General features: G+C 41.9%; 1 protein-coding gene across 1 annotated transcript; it reads right to left on the bottom strand.

Moving 5' to 3' along the window:
- Positions 1–10,024: 10,024 nt before the first annotated feature.
- Positions 10,025–16,857, bottom strand: THAP1 (THAP domain containing 1). The gene is made up of 3 exons (XM_064736335.1): positions 16,564–16,857; positions 16,022–16,217; positions 10,025–12,037 (listed from the first exon to the last, which is right to left on the bottom strand). Exons 1-3 carry the CDS (start codon positions 16,632–16,634, stop codon positions 11,570–11,572), a joined length of 735 nt encoding a protein of 244 aa, XP_064592405.1. The 5' UTR covers positions 16,635–16,857; the 3' UTR covers positions 10,025–11,569.
- Positions 16,858–17,178: the final 321 nt, after the last annotated feature.

Raw genomic sequence — 17,178 nt, 5'->3', positions numbered from 1 at the left:
ATCAGCCAAGGAGAACGCACTAGCCAGCAGAGCAGGCTCAGAAAGGGCTGAGGGGAGCCCTTGAGGCGGCTGTCTGAACTGAACTCGAAAAAGTTGCACCCACGCAGTTGTTTCGGCAGTGATCAGGCTGTGCACGTACAGGGACAAGGTTTTGCAGAACGAGAGTCGTTTCCGTCTTGGTTTCCTTGGCACCTTGCTACCATGAGGAAAGCCCTCCCTGCCCTCCTTCCCGTTTCCACCACATGCATGTGAATGCAGACTTGAGACAGACCTCAAGTCTGAGTCTCTGTGCCTTCTGACATTGCAGAGTCCATGCAACTGCCTGCTGCACATTGCTCTGCAAAAACCTCCCAGTGCTTCACCCGGAGTGGGACACGGGTCTTGGGGAGGTGCAGAGTGTTTTCATCACTGCACGCACATTAATGTTTCTAATAGGTGGTGCATCGCCTTCTGCATTGGAATCGTTGTTTTCCTTTTTCAGTTCTAACTTTACCATGAGGCCTCATTTAGGAGTGTCTTGCAGCACTGTGGTGACTTCCTGCATTTTTGTGACACTAACTAGCTTTGAATATGATAATTTTCAAATCCACTTGTTCTGAGTTAATGATTGTAAACAAAGGTGTGGCTCAGCTCTGACAGTTTCTCAGCTTTTCCTTCCATTTCATCAAGCTCATCTCTGCTTTCATAAATGCTCCTCGCAGCTCAAATTTTATCTGCAGCATCATGGACTTGCTGTTCAGATGTCAAGGCTTGGAATATTTCAGAGGTAAGCAAACAACTAGTAAGGATCAAGACTTTGCAAGATGCCAGAGAAAAATCTGCTTTAATGACAACTGCTTCAGGAACGACAGAGGAATTTGGTTCATACCTAACTGCATGAGCCTCTCAGCCTCTCATTTTCAATGGTTACACCTGCTGTCTAGAAGCCTTTATCCCAACACACACTGTGCTCTATTACAAGAGGTTCTGCTTTCTCATTCTGATCGAATACAGGCTTTTTATCCCCAAGGCAATCATAAAATTTAAAAGGCAATTCTTGCCGCATCCCATGGCCTCAGTAAGCTGCATGACTTCTTGCACACCTTTGTCCATTTCATACACTTCTCTTTGGATGTGACAGCTCCACTATACAGCCAGAATGGTGGTAGCTGACAAATTTTCTTTTTGGAACTGCTCCATCTGGCATAGGAGGATAAGGGGCTCCCTTGAAGATATAGCAAAATTAAATGCTTTGTCAAAAATTAGATGAACGCTGCAAGCTCTGTTCCTGCCCGCATTTGAGGGCATTTGCTCTTTATGATCATTTGCTGAGTCAACTCAGATGGTTGTCCTGTGGGCCCACATAGTCCATTCAATCCAAATAAGGGGTAATTTTTAACTTTAGAAATGTATTTTGACAGAGGTAATAATTCTGGATTGTCTAAAAGATGAAAGCAATTATCATGTTTCATTAGAAATGTTTGGAAGCCAATACTTCTCTATGTCTTTCTTCATTATATTACTGTATGCTGTTGAGGTGCTGTTAGAAGCTGTTCTATTTTTACAGAAAATGCAACAGCACTAATTGTCTCTGCCATATTCAGCCTCACAAAACTCAGGGTCCCATGATGTGCATGCATTTTACTTCAGATCATCCCTGGCTACAAAGTTGAAACTGCTCTGGCAGCAGATCAGTCAACAGACCAGACCTCACCTCTGTCAAAGTATCACAATACCACCTTCTCCATGGGAAAACAGGGGTGAGAGTACTGAGTGTAGAAGAATTAAAGGCATTTGGCATGCATGCAAGATAGCCTGTAGCCTCAATAGAACAATTCTCAGTAATATCAACTAGCCTGGAACTATGGAAACAATTGATGTTAAACATGAGTCTAAACATAGCATAGCGTACCAGATGCTTTCACCAGATGCTTCATTCAGTTTCTGAATGAAGTCAGACTATGCTTTTCATATAATTTGCAAAAATTAACCTTTGGGTAATATATAATCATAACAAAAGTGATGTGAAAGTAATGTTAGGTAGTAGAATGTCCTGTAATTATTTGCTAATAATGGGTTTGTAATTATTTTATATAATTTTGTAATTAAGTGGTATAACCCATGCATATATCTTAAAACAATGTAAGTTTATCGAATAGATTAAAGTTATGAAATAGCAAACTGGAAGGTTTTGATACTTAAACCGCTGTCTCTACTGGATGACATATTTTATATCTGTCATTTGTTTTGCTTCTAACAAGCCAGAGAAGCTGAATACAAAACCAAATGTTTACATCTTCACCTTACTAGAAAGCGTAATTGATATTATCTATAAAACATGCAAAAACTAGTTTTGCCTTTTCTATCATGTCAGAATATCCTATTTCCTCTAACTTTTAATGGCCTGCCTGTGTCTAGTCAGAAGAATTAACCTAATGGTATGTAAGTAACTTCACGTGTTAGTAAACTGATGCTGGGTTGGAATAACTGCCTGAACTGGGAGCAGAGTCTGACAATTTGTATATATTAGGAGGAAGTGGAACATAGGGGATAACAGCCAAAATGCTCTGCAGACTACTCCCACAGTGCAGGAGAAATGGTCTGGGAAGATGTCCAGTTCTCCAACAGAAGGCTGGTAGGTGTAGGGCCAGTCCCTGGCAAGATGACGGGGTAGAGTGCCAGGAGAGAACTTGGCATGGTCCTGAGAGAGCTTACAGAACAAATGCTATCTCCACTAAACTTCACAAAGGCTCAAAACCACCTTTTAACCGCCTCAGACAAAACTGGGCTGCTGTTCTCTTTCTCCACATTATCATCCTTGCATCGCTGCATGGGGAAAACTCTTCACATTCACTTTCAGTGCAAGTCAGCTAATACACCTGGTTTCATATGGTTTGTAAATTTTTGAGGCTTTCAGTGAGCCCAGAGAGCTTCATGCATTAACACCAGGTGCAAACAACATGATAATAAGTGAAATCAGGAGGAGAAATAAAAAGACTGCAGCGTTTAATTCAGAGTTTAATTCCTTTATGGGTAATGGGGATGACTATTTGCATAGGAATGCTATCAGGCACCTTACTCAGTCAGGTAAATAACCATTTATCATTGTAGCTGGATTTTGCCTTACTGTGATCTGACAGCAGCAGCAGAGCCTGCGACACTACTGTGAGCTCATCTCCCGCTGTGACATCATGAGCAAGCACTTGGCAGCTGAAGCTACATATGACTTCATGACTTTGTTCCAAAAGAACAATGCTGCTTAGTCTTGTCTGAGACAATGAGGCTGCCACAGAAACTCTTTTCTGCACAAAGCTGAGAAAAGTCCATGGTGGACTTCCTAAAGATACAACACCGTTTTCAGAAATTCAAAGAAGAAATGATGGCTTCAGCAAAGCTTTGCCCAAAATGTTCAGTTAGGCTTTTAACATTTCAGTACTAGCAAGTCTTTTACAGTTGATTTTCTTTGAGAGGTGGAGGGGGAAAGCTACATCAGTGTTGAGGACATTGCTCAGAAAACTCTCCCAATCCCTTGGGAATTGCTAAGCTCACTTTTATATCTCTTATATATATGAATTAAGAGGCAAGCAGAATAAAAGCAAAACTCAGCTTGAAAGCACAGAGTGAAATCCATTAAAATACTAAGCAAGCATCCTCTTTCCTCAGGCCAAACTCATCCATTAACCCGAAGCAGTCTTCAGAGACATGCTTTTCATTCCAATGCTGTTTCCAACATCCTTTTCCATTTTCATCTCTGTGGTAATTTTATAGTATGAATCAGCAAAAAGTTACCAGTCCATAAGAAGAGGTTACTGCCTCACCTTCTGAATTCAATTCCCTGTTCAATTGCTGACAAGCTCTGTAACTGAGTAGCTCAGTGTCTCATCATGCACAAAAGATCAGAAAATGTGTTGGAAAACGCAGATGTTTAAATTCTGATAGTAACAGTAGAAAAAAAAAGAGTTTTTGTTAAGAGAGGAGAGCGATGCTGTAGATGAGCAAGACGAGGCACACAAGGAACAGTCAGAGAAAATTATATACAGTTCGATATTATAAAAGATTTCTAGCAGGGAGAATAGTCTTACTTCTATACTCATATCTCATCACAGAGATGGATTTTCCAGGCAGCAAAATTTTATGGCAATCCTACTGTGGAAAACAAACAAGGACAATGCCATCTCCTGTATGTGTAAACTTTTGATTTCTTCTGTCTGAAGGAGTAAAAGATGTTGAAGGATGCTAGGCTTTTATTTGGTGTAGGAATCCAGGCAACACTGTGAACAACACAAGAAAGCACCATTTGCAGATATTTATTTAATTTCATTGGATCTTATCACTGAAGTCATATACATGTCAATAACCTGGTGGCTATTATATGAATCAAAAAATCCAAGCTCTAGCAACCTTAGTAGACAGGTCAAGAGGTAAATATCAATATTGATGGAAGGCTGGTTATCACCATAGTGATACTATTATTAGGTTAAGCTTGCTTGAACATTTAAGTGTAAAATTCATTACATATGTATTTACAGTTTTTTTCAGTTATATGAAGATTTACCATGAGGAATTCTTGAGTTTGTCAGCTGATGACAGTATCAAAGAAAGGTAACTCCACTGATCCTATAGCTGTGGTTTATGGATACCTATGTTTGACACAGATCATTTCCAAACAAGATGACATCTTTAAGATGAAGCAGCTACATGAGCATTCAACTTGGGGGAATAGATGCTTCCTATTATACATAAGCAAGAGATTTCCATGTTGTATTATCCATACTGAAGAACCTGCCCAGTTCCTCACCATGCTGAACACATAAATAAACTCTGAGCAATTTCAGTCCCTTGTCATGCAAACAAAAAGAACACTAGTAAAATATATTTTCCTGTCTGAAATTAAAAAGAAAAAAAAATTAAGATAAGAACTGAAAGTATATAATACAAGAGTATTTGAGGTTATTGTTAAATAAATTATTTTTTACTCACCCAATACAATACCACAAATATTCTCCTGACAGGAACTCCTAGAATTCCTCAGATTAAAACCACTACTACAAAATCATTTGATATAACATTGTATCAGCTCAGGACACCTATGAGACTAGCCTGCATGATCAAGCTTAAAATAGTTAGAATGAAACATTTATCAGTAGGGCCATTTTCTGTGGCCTGAGCTCACACGACCTCCTGTGAGAGCTGTAAGACTCCACCTTGCTAGTTCACAATCAGCTTGGGAATTACTCTTCCTTTAGATTTTCTTTATGTGCAGGCAGTATTGTTCTGGACCTGACAGCATCAGCATCACTGAAGTGATGAATGAAGAGTCTGATCCTATCAATACAAAATAAAGAAGAAAAAAAAAAACAACCAACACCAAAAAAGGGCAAGAAATTTGGACTGAGCTGTAAAAGTAGACATCCAAAACTTCCTTCTTTCAGAGTGAGCAGCTTGGTTATTATCACAAACCTGTAAGTTCAGGTGGAAGTCTAGAGATTTCTTAAGCCTTCCTCTTAATATAGTAAAAGTACCACCCCTGAAAATGTCTTCCTTTCTGAAGACAAAAAATACAACAATTTTTTCTGCAAAATACATGTGCGAGATTCTGGAAAAGTATGAGAATGGGTGACTGACCAGTGCAATGGAGGAACACTGAAGGAAGAATGTAAGGAAAAACAATGAATTGTCATAAAGTAAGATGAAATTATCTCAGCGCAAGAGAGACTGGAGAGAAAATTTTGCTTTAGGAATACAGCATCATCATTCAGTCCTAAGATCCAGTAAACAGCTTTCCCTGAAATTAGTTGAGAGTAATGTTTTCCTGAGCTAACCAGGCCAGCGTGGGAGGGCAGTGTTTATGTGACTCAGCCCAATATAAAGTAGAGAAAATAGATAACTCAAAAAATCAGCTTGCAAAACAGTAACTGGCCTGAGCTGAGTGTAACATGCATATTTCTTCCCAGTAACTCTGAGGACACAGTGTCATGACACCAAGCATTTAGAGACCAGTAATGGGAATTTGAACAGTATATTTGAATTGTGATTCCACTGATATCGCAGCTGCTATATTGTGATTGTGCTTAAATTCCAGTAAATTGCTGTAACATTCTGCTACATCAAAGCCCTGGATATAGCCGTAAGAACTTGGTTAGAGAGTATTGGACTATGGCTGCAGGCTACTAAATGAGCCTAACACAAAAGCCGACACAATTACTGGAGGCAAGACCTCCTCCTTTTTCTGGATTACCTGTCCCAGGTCATTGAATTGAAGAGCTTCCAGTAGAAAGTCACACATCTTTCATAGCCTCAAATACTGGAGCGTTGGTTCTTCTACAGATGATGAGTACAGCCTCAGACTCTGCATCTTTAGTGAAACCTGAAAGGAAGTGGGAAGCCTGCCTGATTTCCTCAAGTTATCCATGAATTTTAAAAAAATCAAATCAAACCAAACCAACAAACAAAACAAACCACAACAAAGAAAAAAACACCACCCCTAGCACCACCACAACAACAAAAATCAAACCAAACAAACAAACAATACAATGACTAGTCTGATAGCATTCTCCATACTCACCCCTAAGTAAAAGACACCTGGAACCAATTAACAGGAGAGGACAATCACTTTTACAAGTTCTGGAATATGTGAGTCCAGGCTCTACAATCTATTTGCCTCCTTTACAATAGGAGGAAGCATCTACAGGATTATCAATTGCTAATTTTGCACAACAAAATGCCTGATACTCAATGTTAAATGAACTAATAGTGGCAAGACTGTGGACAGACTTAATTAATAATTTAATTATGACAGTGTAATGTAACTATTCTCAAGAGAGGTACTTGAATCTTTCCTTCTCAGTAACTGATTTAAATGCTTTCTTTAGGAATATTTAAGATTAGTTTCTTTGGCAACTGTTTCAACTGAGTCATAGTGGATTAAACAGCAACTTTGCAACACATTTTTTTGCCCACTTTTAACATCTTTCAGCCTATATAACACTGTAAGGTCTTCTGCCAATTTTGTGCAATAAAATGCTGCAGTTCTATCAAATATCTCTATATAAAGATAAAATTTGCACTGAACAAGTGCAAAGGGAAATCTCTGAGCAATTGCTGTAATATTTTTGAGTCACATATCCTGTTTTTCTCTTTCTCATTTATAAACAAATCATTATTGTGGCAGAATATGGTAAATAAACTGCTGTGCTTAAAACAGCAGGAGTTACATACCTGAACTTGCAGTCATCAACATACTTCAGCAGATTGTGTTTTGATGGTTAAAATTAGACTCTAGCTCACCCCATTCCACCCTGCCAAAGCCACCTGATGAAGGTGTAAGTTGTCAGGAAACAGATAAAGCTACAGAGTAAAACCTAAAACAGACCTCATGAAAGAAAGACAGAAAGAAAGACAAGAAGGGGAGGGGAGGGGAGGGGAGGGGAGGGGAGGGGAGGGGAGGGGAGGGGAGGGGAGGGGAGGGGAGGGGAGGGGAGGGGAGGGGAGGGGAGGGGAGGGGAGGGGAGGGGAGGGAGGGAGGGGAGGGGAGGGGAGGGGAGGGGAGGAAGAAAAGGAGCAACTAGAAATAACTGCCTGGATCCAGAAAAGCAAATAACAGGAGGAGTCCCTTGGAAAGCATTCAGAAACTGTTAAGGTTTTGTTTTACCCAATCGACTATCTTCCTTTCCTTCTTCGTACATTCAGAATGGGATTTGCTTTGCACTTTCTTCAGCTGCAAGAGAACTCCTTCACGATTCGCACAGGACACCAAGGCCTTAAGTCCTAACAGAGCTGAAGGAAAACAAAATGTCAGCAAGACAGAAGATTTCTTGGACATGTTGATTTCCTTAATTTGCTGCCATAGTTTTTAAGACCACATCAGTGACAACATAGACAAGATGGTAACTGGAAACACAGGAGTAAACAGAGTGGTGACAAAGAACTCCCTCAGCATGACAAGAAGTGATTCAAGTATTTAGCTATTAATTAAAAAACATACCTCTTGTGCTTGAAAAGTCCCAGTTAGACAGGGAAATCTAATACTTTGCAGAGGTGCAAGAAGAAAAAATGCAAACATTGCACATAGATCAGATACCCTGCTGCAGCAAAAGGGGAATTGGGGAAACAGGGAGAAGTAAGCGAAGTGGCATTGAGTCAAAATGTAGGGTACTCCTTCACTGCCTCTGTAGTAGCTGTATTTTAATAAACATGTTCTTGGCTTTAGATGTAACTGACTTCAAACTCTCTCCTCTTTATCTCTTATTCTTCACTTCTCTTCCCGCCAGTTTTCCTTCAATACAATTGCTACTCAGCCATACTTCTGTTTAGAAGTGACTCCAATTCCTGTTAAAGCATCTGCCCATTTAAAAATAAATATTTCTATAGTTTAATGATGGAAATTTTTTGCCAGTTTTGCTATTTTCTAACTCATTTGAATTATTCAGTTTGTAAAATAGACTTCAGTGAAGTGCATTTAAACAAATGTCAGCTACTTCACATACACTTGAACAACCACATGCCATTCTACAATTACAACCTCTGATTTTTAACTCCCAATCACATCTTTTCAGAGGTGTTTACGAAATTGGTGCTAATGCAGGTACCACTTGTGGTCAATGCAAACACTAACTGTTGCAGACCTCTTTAACAGATGATTGTGTGGATGTACCAGATCCCAAAAGGAGAGGAAATTTTAACACACGCTAGTGGAACATATTGTGCTTATTAGCTAGAATTATTTTCCTAGCCTCACCAGTAGCAGAGAGCCTTCATCTTCTCTTTCTATACTGCTACTACAGAAGAGAGACTGTGAAAGAGTGAGGGACAGGGTGCAGTGCATAAAGTCAATTGCTAAAAGAGAATCAGTTGATTCTGTACCAATCTTTTCTCCCCACTTCACAGCTCTGTGGTACTGAGAGCCCTCATATGTCAACTGAAGTCCACACTTAGCCCAGACATGACTACATCAGGAGTTAACACGACTTTTTTTTTTGGCAAGGAAAAAAAAATAGCTGCTGCAGGAGAAATTCAAGCATGTTATCACAATAGGCTGCATCTCTTCTTAGTAATTTCATCTGCTAAGAGGAAAGGAAGACAACTGCAGTCGCAGCAGTCCCCTCTTCAGCATATTAATTCTGAAACTGTCCAGACAAGGAATAATCAATCCCCTCAAAAGAAGAAACATTTTTGAGTCAGCTGTTAAATCAACTTCACCAATGCAAACAGCTTAAAGACACAAGGACTCTGCGCACCAACCACGTATCAGCCATCTACCACTGTACCTAAAATTTAACTTGCAGACTTAGTTTTGTTCGCCTGCTTCTCTAAAGGTTTATCAAGTTAAAACACCCAAAGGAAGGGCCCAACAAACACAGCAGCCAGAGCATAAGGTGGGGGGGAAACAGGGAAGCATGGCCCAGGTGGAAGGAAATGGCGCTGAACATTCAGAGTAGGAAGCTACCCATGTATTTTCAGAAGAAGCTGACATAATGCTCATTGCATCCAGAGGAGAGGATTTATTTCTCCTCATGCCCTGCTTTTGGCCCTGTCTTTAAATAGTATCAGGTGTGGTACTATTGCTGCCTCTGCTGCCTGTCCACTACAAGTCAAACCTGCTGCTTTAGTGAGCTGAAAGTGCCACACAGAAGGGGGCAGCCAGCACCTCAGTCACCTCCAGAGAACTGGAGGACATAAGAAGGGTGGTGGTGAGAGTACACAACCAAGTGTTGGGGCGCAGAGCTGGGTGGCAGGGGTGCGGTATTGCAGTAATGCACTGTGCTTCAGGAAGTCACACTTGAAATTCCTGCAGAGTAAGAAGAGAGGGTTTTCTGCAGAGAAAACAGACACAATCTGCTATCTGGCACACATGCCAACAGCATAGCAACAGTTTTTTAAACGTCTTTTCCTTGTCACTTTTGAATTTTACCAATTTTAAACACTAAGTGTAACAGCAGCAAGGCTTGGGAGCCCAAACTCTAAACAAGGAAATTAGTAGAAAATAAAAATTTAAAATGTCAAGACAATTTTGGCAAAATCCTGGAAAAAGAGAAAAGAGAGTAATTAAAAATCTAACACATCATTTGCTTTTCAAATTTTTAATTAGGTATAATAAATGTACACAAAAGGAAGCATTGGCATTTTTGTTCATTTTAAGTGTATGAAATGGTAGGGAAAATAGACACATGGCATGAGTGAGGTCAGAAGTATCAAGACTGGTTTGAAATATTTCAAAATGTCATGCTAACAGGATATTAAGGGAAGCTTTTAAAGCCATCATGAACAAGGCTTGTTTAACATCAGAGCTAGAACCCTCACCACACACAAGTTTGACACAGACTCAGAAAAGCAAATTTCCTCATGTCTTGTACATCAAGGAATTTCAGCTGTGAAGCCTGCATTGGGGTTAGCCATTTTATCTCATTTTCAATGAGTTTGTTGACTAAATAAATTTTTAGAAATTAAGTGCAATCTGCTGCACTACTTTGTCATGCTAAATTTACTAGAAATAGTCTTAATAAGGCTGAAGAAGAGGCAGCAGCATTTGAGATATTATAAACCAGTCTAGCACCAAGCAACTCCAAAGTCTAGTTCCCTATCTGCCCTTTGGTGGATGCCCTTTGGGGAGTGAAAAAAGGAAATAAAACCACTGTATACTGCAAAGCCATAAAAGTCTGACTCCCTGGATGAAGAACAAACTTACTTCATTTCCTGAAGCTACACATGTTGACAGCAGAGTTAATTTCAAAACCAAGGACAATACTCTACCAGTTACAGTGTTAATGGGAAGATGACCCTACAACATACTGGGACTGTATATTACCAGTGTCCTTTTGCAAGCAGTCACTGTAAACAGTCTTAATCATCCTGCCAACAGTAACATACATGTTCAGTTCAGCCCTGCACTTCAGGATTATTTTTAAATGCCCTCAAAACAAAAGCTGCTTCTACAGGTCCTATGCTAAAGAATTCTCCTCATCACCCTCAAAACACTCATGTGCTGAACAGTTACTCCAAAAGAAGAGGTTCATTTACATACCTCACCCAAAGGGATCCAGAAATTACTTTTTGCAGTTCTTCAAATGCATAGCAAACTGAAGTTGGAAGTTTTCCCAGACTGAAATGTGCATCTTAGCTATCTTTCTGCAGCACTTGCAGATGTTAGCTGACCTAATTCTGTTCTTTCTAAAATCAGTGAAAACTACCTACTGGGGATTACCAAAGCCAACATTAGAAGTCTTGACAAAGCACTAGGTGTACAACCACCTAAACTTCACTCTCACTCAGATTCAGTTCCCAGCCCCTGTAAGCATGAGACAGACATTGTAAAAAAAGTAAATTTCTATGTGTCTTTAATCTTGTGTCCTTTCCTTCTGGAAGCAATTAATATTTTGTAAATTCATTGCATATTCTAATTCTGAGATACTTGCATCTTCAATATATTAAAAGTATATCAAACTGAAATGACAATAAAGAAAAAATATTATCTTATTTGTATGACTGCTTAATTACTGTTTTAGAATTCTGGAAAGTCTTACAGAATTAGAAAGAATTTAATTTTTAAACTAAATTTCTTGGCCTACCAAAGTGAAAACTATGTTCGTGACTCCTAGGCAGGTACTTCTACGACTTCAAAATAGTCATTAGGCAGAATCACATAGCCTTTTCCTGCTAATATGTCTTTTTCTTTCTGAAACTGAACAATCTCTCTTAGTTTCTCAATTTGTCTTTCCTGACGCCGGCACCGCTGTTGTGCGGTCTTGAGCTTCTTGCGCAGTTTTTCAACCTGTTCCTCCAGCTGTTGAATCCTTTTCCGCTGATGGACTGTATCCTCAACGGTGTAGTTATGATCGCAAAAAACAGCAAGATTGCTGGGGGTCTGAAGAGGGGGCATCAATAATCCAATACTAGGATCTACAAATCTGGCATCTATTTGAGACAAATGAAAAGAAGGAGTTGATGGAGACTGTGGTAGTACTGGAGCTGCTGGTGGTGGTGGTGGTGGTGGAGGCGGTGGCGGTGGTGGCAGTGGAGGAGGCGGCAGTGGATCTTCTGGCTGCTCTGCAAATTCTTCAGACTAGAAAGACCAAGGCAAAAAATGTACATTTTCATGCTTAACATTGTTTGCACCACAACTCCCTTATTACAGCCCCAGAATAACCTAAACAACCAGGATTTAAACAAATAAAATAAATTTCAAAGACACAATTTTCAAAACTGGCAAATGTTTCTGGGCCTGCTCTGTCTGGCTTCTCAAGTGGACATATTTTTAACCAGCTTCATTTTAAGGGTTCTTTGAAACTCAAGCCCTTATGTCTAAATAGGTTTTTTAATTACTTAAGAAGCACGAACACAGACTACAGTTCCATAAAACAGAGTTCAGATGACCTAGCAACTCATTGCTGCCATCTCATCCCCCTTTGTCCCTCCTCCTTTCTGCTGCATCATACCACTACATACTTGAACCTACCAGCTAATCTAATCAAAAACACATCAGAAGTGGACAATCTGCTGCTGAGGTAGAATGAGGGCTAACTACTGAGCAGGCTGACACAGCAGAGAGATAGACACAGTAAGACCAGTCTTCTCAACAACTGGGAGAGACTCTAACAGGTTTTGGGCTGCAGCGTAAGGGTTTGGTTAAAAGAGACATCATGAACCAAAATCAACAGCTCTTCAACAGCAAAGCAGCCATCTCATCCTTGGTATTTACTTTTTGCTCAAATATAATTGCTAAAATGACAGAAAGCTATTTGATCTCAAATTATCACTGCATAAATTTTCTGTCCATTATTAAATGTCAAAGCAATGCAACAAAAGGTACAACATACACCTGCCTTGATATGTGGAAAAAGTGAAAATCATACATTTATGGAATGGTTTAGGTTGGAAGGGACCCTGAAGATCATCCAGTATCAACATCTCTCTGCCATGGGCAGGGACACCTTTCACTAGACCACATTACCCATGCAACCAATGAACACTTCTGGGGATAGGGCATTCACAGCTTCTCTGGGAAACCTGTTCCAGTGCCTCACCAGCCTCACAGTGGAGCATTTTTACCTAATATCTAATCTAAACATGCCCTCCTGCAGCTTAAGGCCATACCCTCTTGGCCTGTCACTACCTGCCCTTATAAAAAGGTCCCTTTCCAGACTTCTTGTACGCCTCCTTTAGATCCTGGAAAGTTGCTATGAGGTCTCCCCACCAGTTACTCTTCTCCAGGCTGAACATCCCCAACTTTTTCAGTCTGTTTCTCTAAGACAGGTGCTCCATCCCGCTGGTCATCTTCCTGGCCTCCTCTGGACCCACTCCAACAGTTCCATCTCCTCCCTGTGCTGGGAGCCCAGAGCTGGATGCAGGTTCCAGGTGGGCTCTCCCCAGAGCAGAGCAGAGGGGCAGAATCCCCTCCCTCCCCTGCTGCCCACGCTGCTCTGGATGCAGCCCAGGACACGTTTGGCTTTCTGGGCTGTGAGCTCACACTGCCAGGTAATGTTAAGAAACAGGACTACATAGCTGGTAGATGGAATGGACAGGGGAGAAGCACAGTTCTCCCTTTTGGCAGCAGCAAAATATCAATTGGCTCAACTCCACTGCAGGGTTTTTTTGCAGATAAAACTGCAGGTTTTGTCACATTGCTCTTGATAGGTCCACTTGTACAGGTCAGGACAACACAGATTCATTTGAGTATAGGCCAGAGCAGAGAATCAGATTTTTTTCTTCCCCAAAAGAATCCAGTATAATTCAAAAACGATTCTGTGTACATGTTGATTGAAAAAGCACTGTTGAAACCAAAGACCTTGCATATTGCCTATTGAAAAGAAAGCTTAAAACATTCTCAGTAAAAGAGGCACTGAAAAAATTTTCTACCTACCCACCTGTTGCCAACACTATTAGTACAAAGAAAAGCATAAGCACTGGGAAAACATTGGTTTTAAGAACAGCCATTGATTTTAAGAACAACCAACAGTCCTCACCATCAAAATATCAAGCTCATCAGATCTGAACGTTGTTCATTAGCTTCACTGACTTAAGATACAAGCAAGATAGATGAGTGGGTGTCTACCTGTCCCCTACACAAATTACAGCACTTGGCAGACAGTAACTGAAAAGGCAGTTTGGTGATTGGTATTGAAGAAAAGATTGGCTTTAAAGGGAAGTTTAATATGCACTCAAATATAACTGATCACACGAAAGTACAAAATCAGCCAACTACCAATCTTATTTCTCATTTATAAAAAACTGCTGCTGTTAGCATACCTAATTCACATATGAATATTGTAAAGAGCTTGACCCTATCAGCTGTGACTATCAAATTGTTCTACTAAAAAAAGTCTACAAGGCAAAGGTAGAGCTAGCAAAAAGAAACTCATTCTTGCTAGAAACAAAAGCAAAAATCAGATCACTGCTAGACTGCTGAATTCACAGACTTCTATTTGAAGCTATAGAGCATATGCTACCTCTATATACAAATTATTGTTGTCACAACATATCACAGAGAACAGATCTTTGGTATCTCTGTGACATCATCAATGACTTCTAACTATTTCTTCTAGTGAACAAATATTTCTTCTAAGACATAAGTAAAGAAAAAGTTACAAATTACATAGTGTGAAAGATAAAAATCTGTATTTCAAAATCCATGTGGATTCAACTCCAAAACAACCACAATTATTCTTTGATATTACGTTGTTACTTGAAGATATGTGGCAGTTATTCAAAAGTGCCATGGAACAAATAAAAATAGAACTGAATCCTTCAGAATTAAAGGGCACTCACTCTTCTGTGCTTTTGTAGATCCAGGTATGACAGCGAAATTGGGAACGTGGCTCACTACTAATCCTGCTGCACCAACAGTACTTTTGCAGACTACCCTATACACCCATTCAGTTTTCAGACTGTAAAAAAATTTGCAAGTATTTTACACACAACAAAGAAACTGTGTATTTCACAGATAAGCAAGGAAGTGTAATCAAACAAAAAACACAACCATATTTCCCTGTAACTTGTCTGTCTCCTTGTTTGCATTCTGTTTATATTCTCTTCTGTGTTATTAGCCACTTTTCATTTTTCAAATGTGTAACCTTTTTATTTCTGCAGCACTCCAATATTATATATAAAGAGAAAAACTGAACAAGAAAAAGTCTGAGTTTTCTTCTGTGCACTTCATCCCATTTAAGTCTTTTGCCCCCCAGACCTACTCTAGCTACCGCTGTTCTCCTTTACCACTTTCTCAATAGCAAAGTAGTAAGAGATCAAATATTTTATATCCTTTAAAGGAGTTTAAAATCAGTCTTTTCCATTCTTGTCTTGAAGTTATTACATCAAGAAGTAAGAACTCATAAGTAACTTGCATCTCACAGTAAATTGTTCTAGTGGCACAGTGAAGGGAATACCTCACTCAGAAGACTATCATCAGAAGTCAGGGACCAGTATGGCTTTTGAAAACAATGTTAAGGCAAGACAGAGAGGCTCTCAGGACAGACAGATAGAGGTACAGGTACGGTTCTGCCACTCATTTTAACTTTGCAAAGCCAAAACACAGAGCTCTCTTAAAGAGGGCAGTTAAGTTTCACAGTTAACATCCACTGCATTTTCAATGCTGGCAGTAGCCATCAGCCATGGGAAGAGATTAAGTGTCATTTGCAAGTATTAATGAAGGCTCTCTCAGACTCTGAATACGCAAGAATTGCAGTGAAACAGTTTAACGACAGGGTAATAGCTTCTTACTTTGTTGCCATTCCATTTAATCAGCACATGGATGCTGAATTAAATAGACACATGAATTAAAGACACATGAGCAGGTGAAAGCCAGTGCCTGCCTGTACAACACTTTGTGCTCCAAAGCCTCAGAGAGCCTCAGACAAAACCAGCACAGCTGTTGCAGGTATTTTGAGTCACCACAGTCCTCCTGGTCACCCGAGGGATACAGGCTCAGCGTCCTGCCGGCCTTCATCCTTCCCAGCCTGCATCCTCTCCCTGCTCACTGCCCTGCCACTCTGCAACCAGTGACATGCACAACACGTTATGGCACCTGCAGCCATGGGTGCTTTGGGTTTACCTTTTCACCGGGTTCAGTGTAACAGAAAATTGTGGGCACAGCATTCTCTTTTAGGAGCTTGTTATTGCATTCCCTCTTAAAGCAATCGGGGGTAAAGTGTTCTGAGCAAATGCTGCTGTACTTGGTCGGCTTGAAGTTTTTCCTCTTAACAGCAGCTTCCCACTTCTTGCAAAGATCGGGTCTTGTAAGAGGAAACCTGCAAGCAAGAGGCACTTTCAGCTTTTCTGGAAAGCTTTACAACTGGAGCCAAAACCTTCCTGACCCGCATGGGGGGTGGGGGGGGGGGATGAGGTTTCAGCCCGCTCTCGCTCTGCAACAGGCGGCTCAGAGGGTCCCGTCCCTCGACTTTCCCCAGGGAGACGCCGGGAGGAGCGGGCGAACAGACACATCCCTCTGTCTGTCCGTCCGTCCGTCCGTCCGTACGTCGGTACCCGCCCGCGCACGCGCTCCCTCCCCCGCGGCTCCCCGCGAACCTCGGGCGCGCGGTCCCGCGTTGGCCCCGCCCCCGGCGCGACCCCGCCCCGGCGCCCGCGCGCGCTTACTTGTGGAAAGAGATGGGCTTCTCTTTGTCGTATCGGTTCCGGCAGCGGTAGGCGGAACAGGACTGCACCATCCCGCCCAACCCCACGCCCGCCGCGGGGCGGCCTTCGTGGGGACGGACGAGCTGGCGGGACGCTGCAAACTCACCGCCGGGCGCCCATGCTTCCCCCGCCTCCCGCGGCCCCCCCCCGCGCCCGTGGCCCTACGGAGAGGGACGGGAACGGGACGCGCGGCCTCTCCCAACTCCAAGATGGCGGCGCCAGCTTCAACGGAACCTCTCGCGGTAGCGGCGCGCACCGCGCTCCGCCCATTGGGCGCGTCGGCGCGCAGCGTGCGGGCGGGGCCTTATTCATCAGGCTCGCCAATCCGGCCGCCTCCTGTCCCCTGCTCCACCCCCTTTTCGGGCCCGTGCTCCGCCCACACCGCACCCACAGCTGGGCCCGTGCTCCGCCCACACTCCGCACCCGCAGCTGGGCGGCACCGCCCACAGCCCGCACCCGCAGCTGGGCAGAGCCGCTCCCCTCCACACCCCGCACCCACAGCTGGGCACCGCCGCCCACGGCCCGCGCCCACAGTGCTGCCCACACCCCGCACCCACAGCTGGGCACCGCCGCTCC

The sequence above is a fragment of the Zonotrichia leucophrys genome, chromosome Z (assembly GCF_028769735.1).
Source record: "Zonotrichia leucophrys gambelii isolate GWCS_2022_RI chromosome Z, RI_Zleu_2.0, whole genome shotgun sequence".
In the NCBI taxonomy this organism is placed as follows: Eukaryota; Metazoa; Chordata; class Aves; order Passeriformes; family Passerellidae; genus Zonotrichia; species Zonotrichia leucophrys.
Note: the sequence above shows the minus strand (reverse complement) of the source record. Positions and strands in the feature narration are given on the sequence as shown.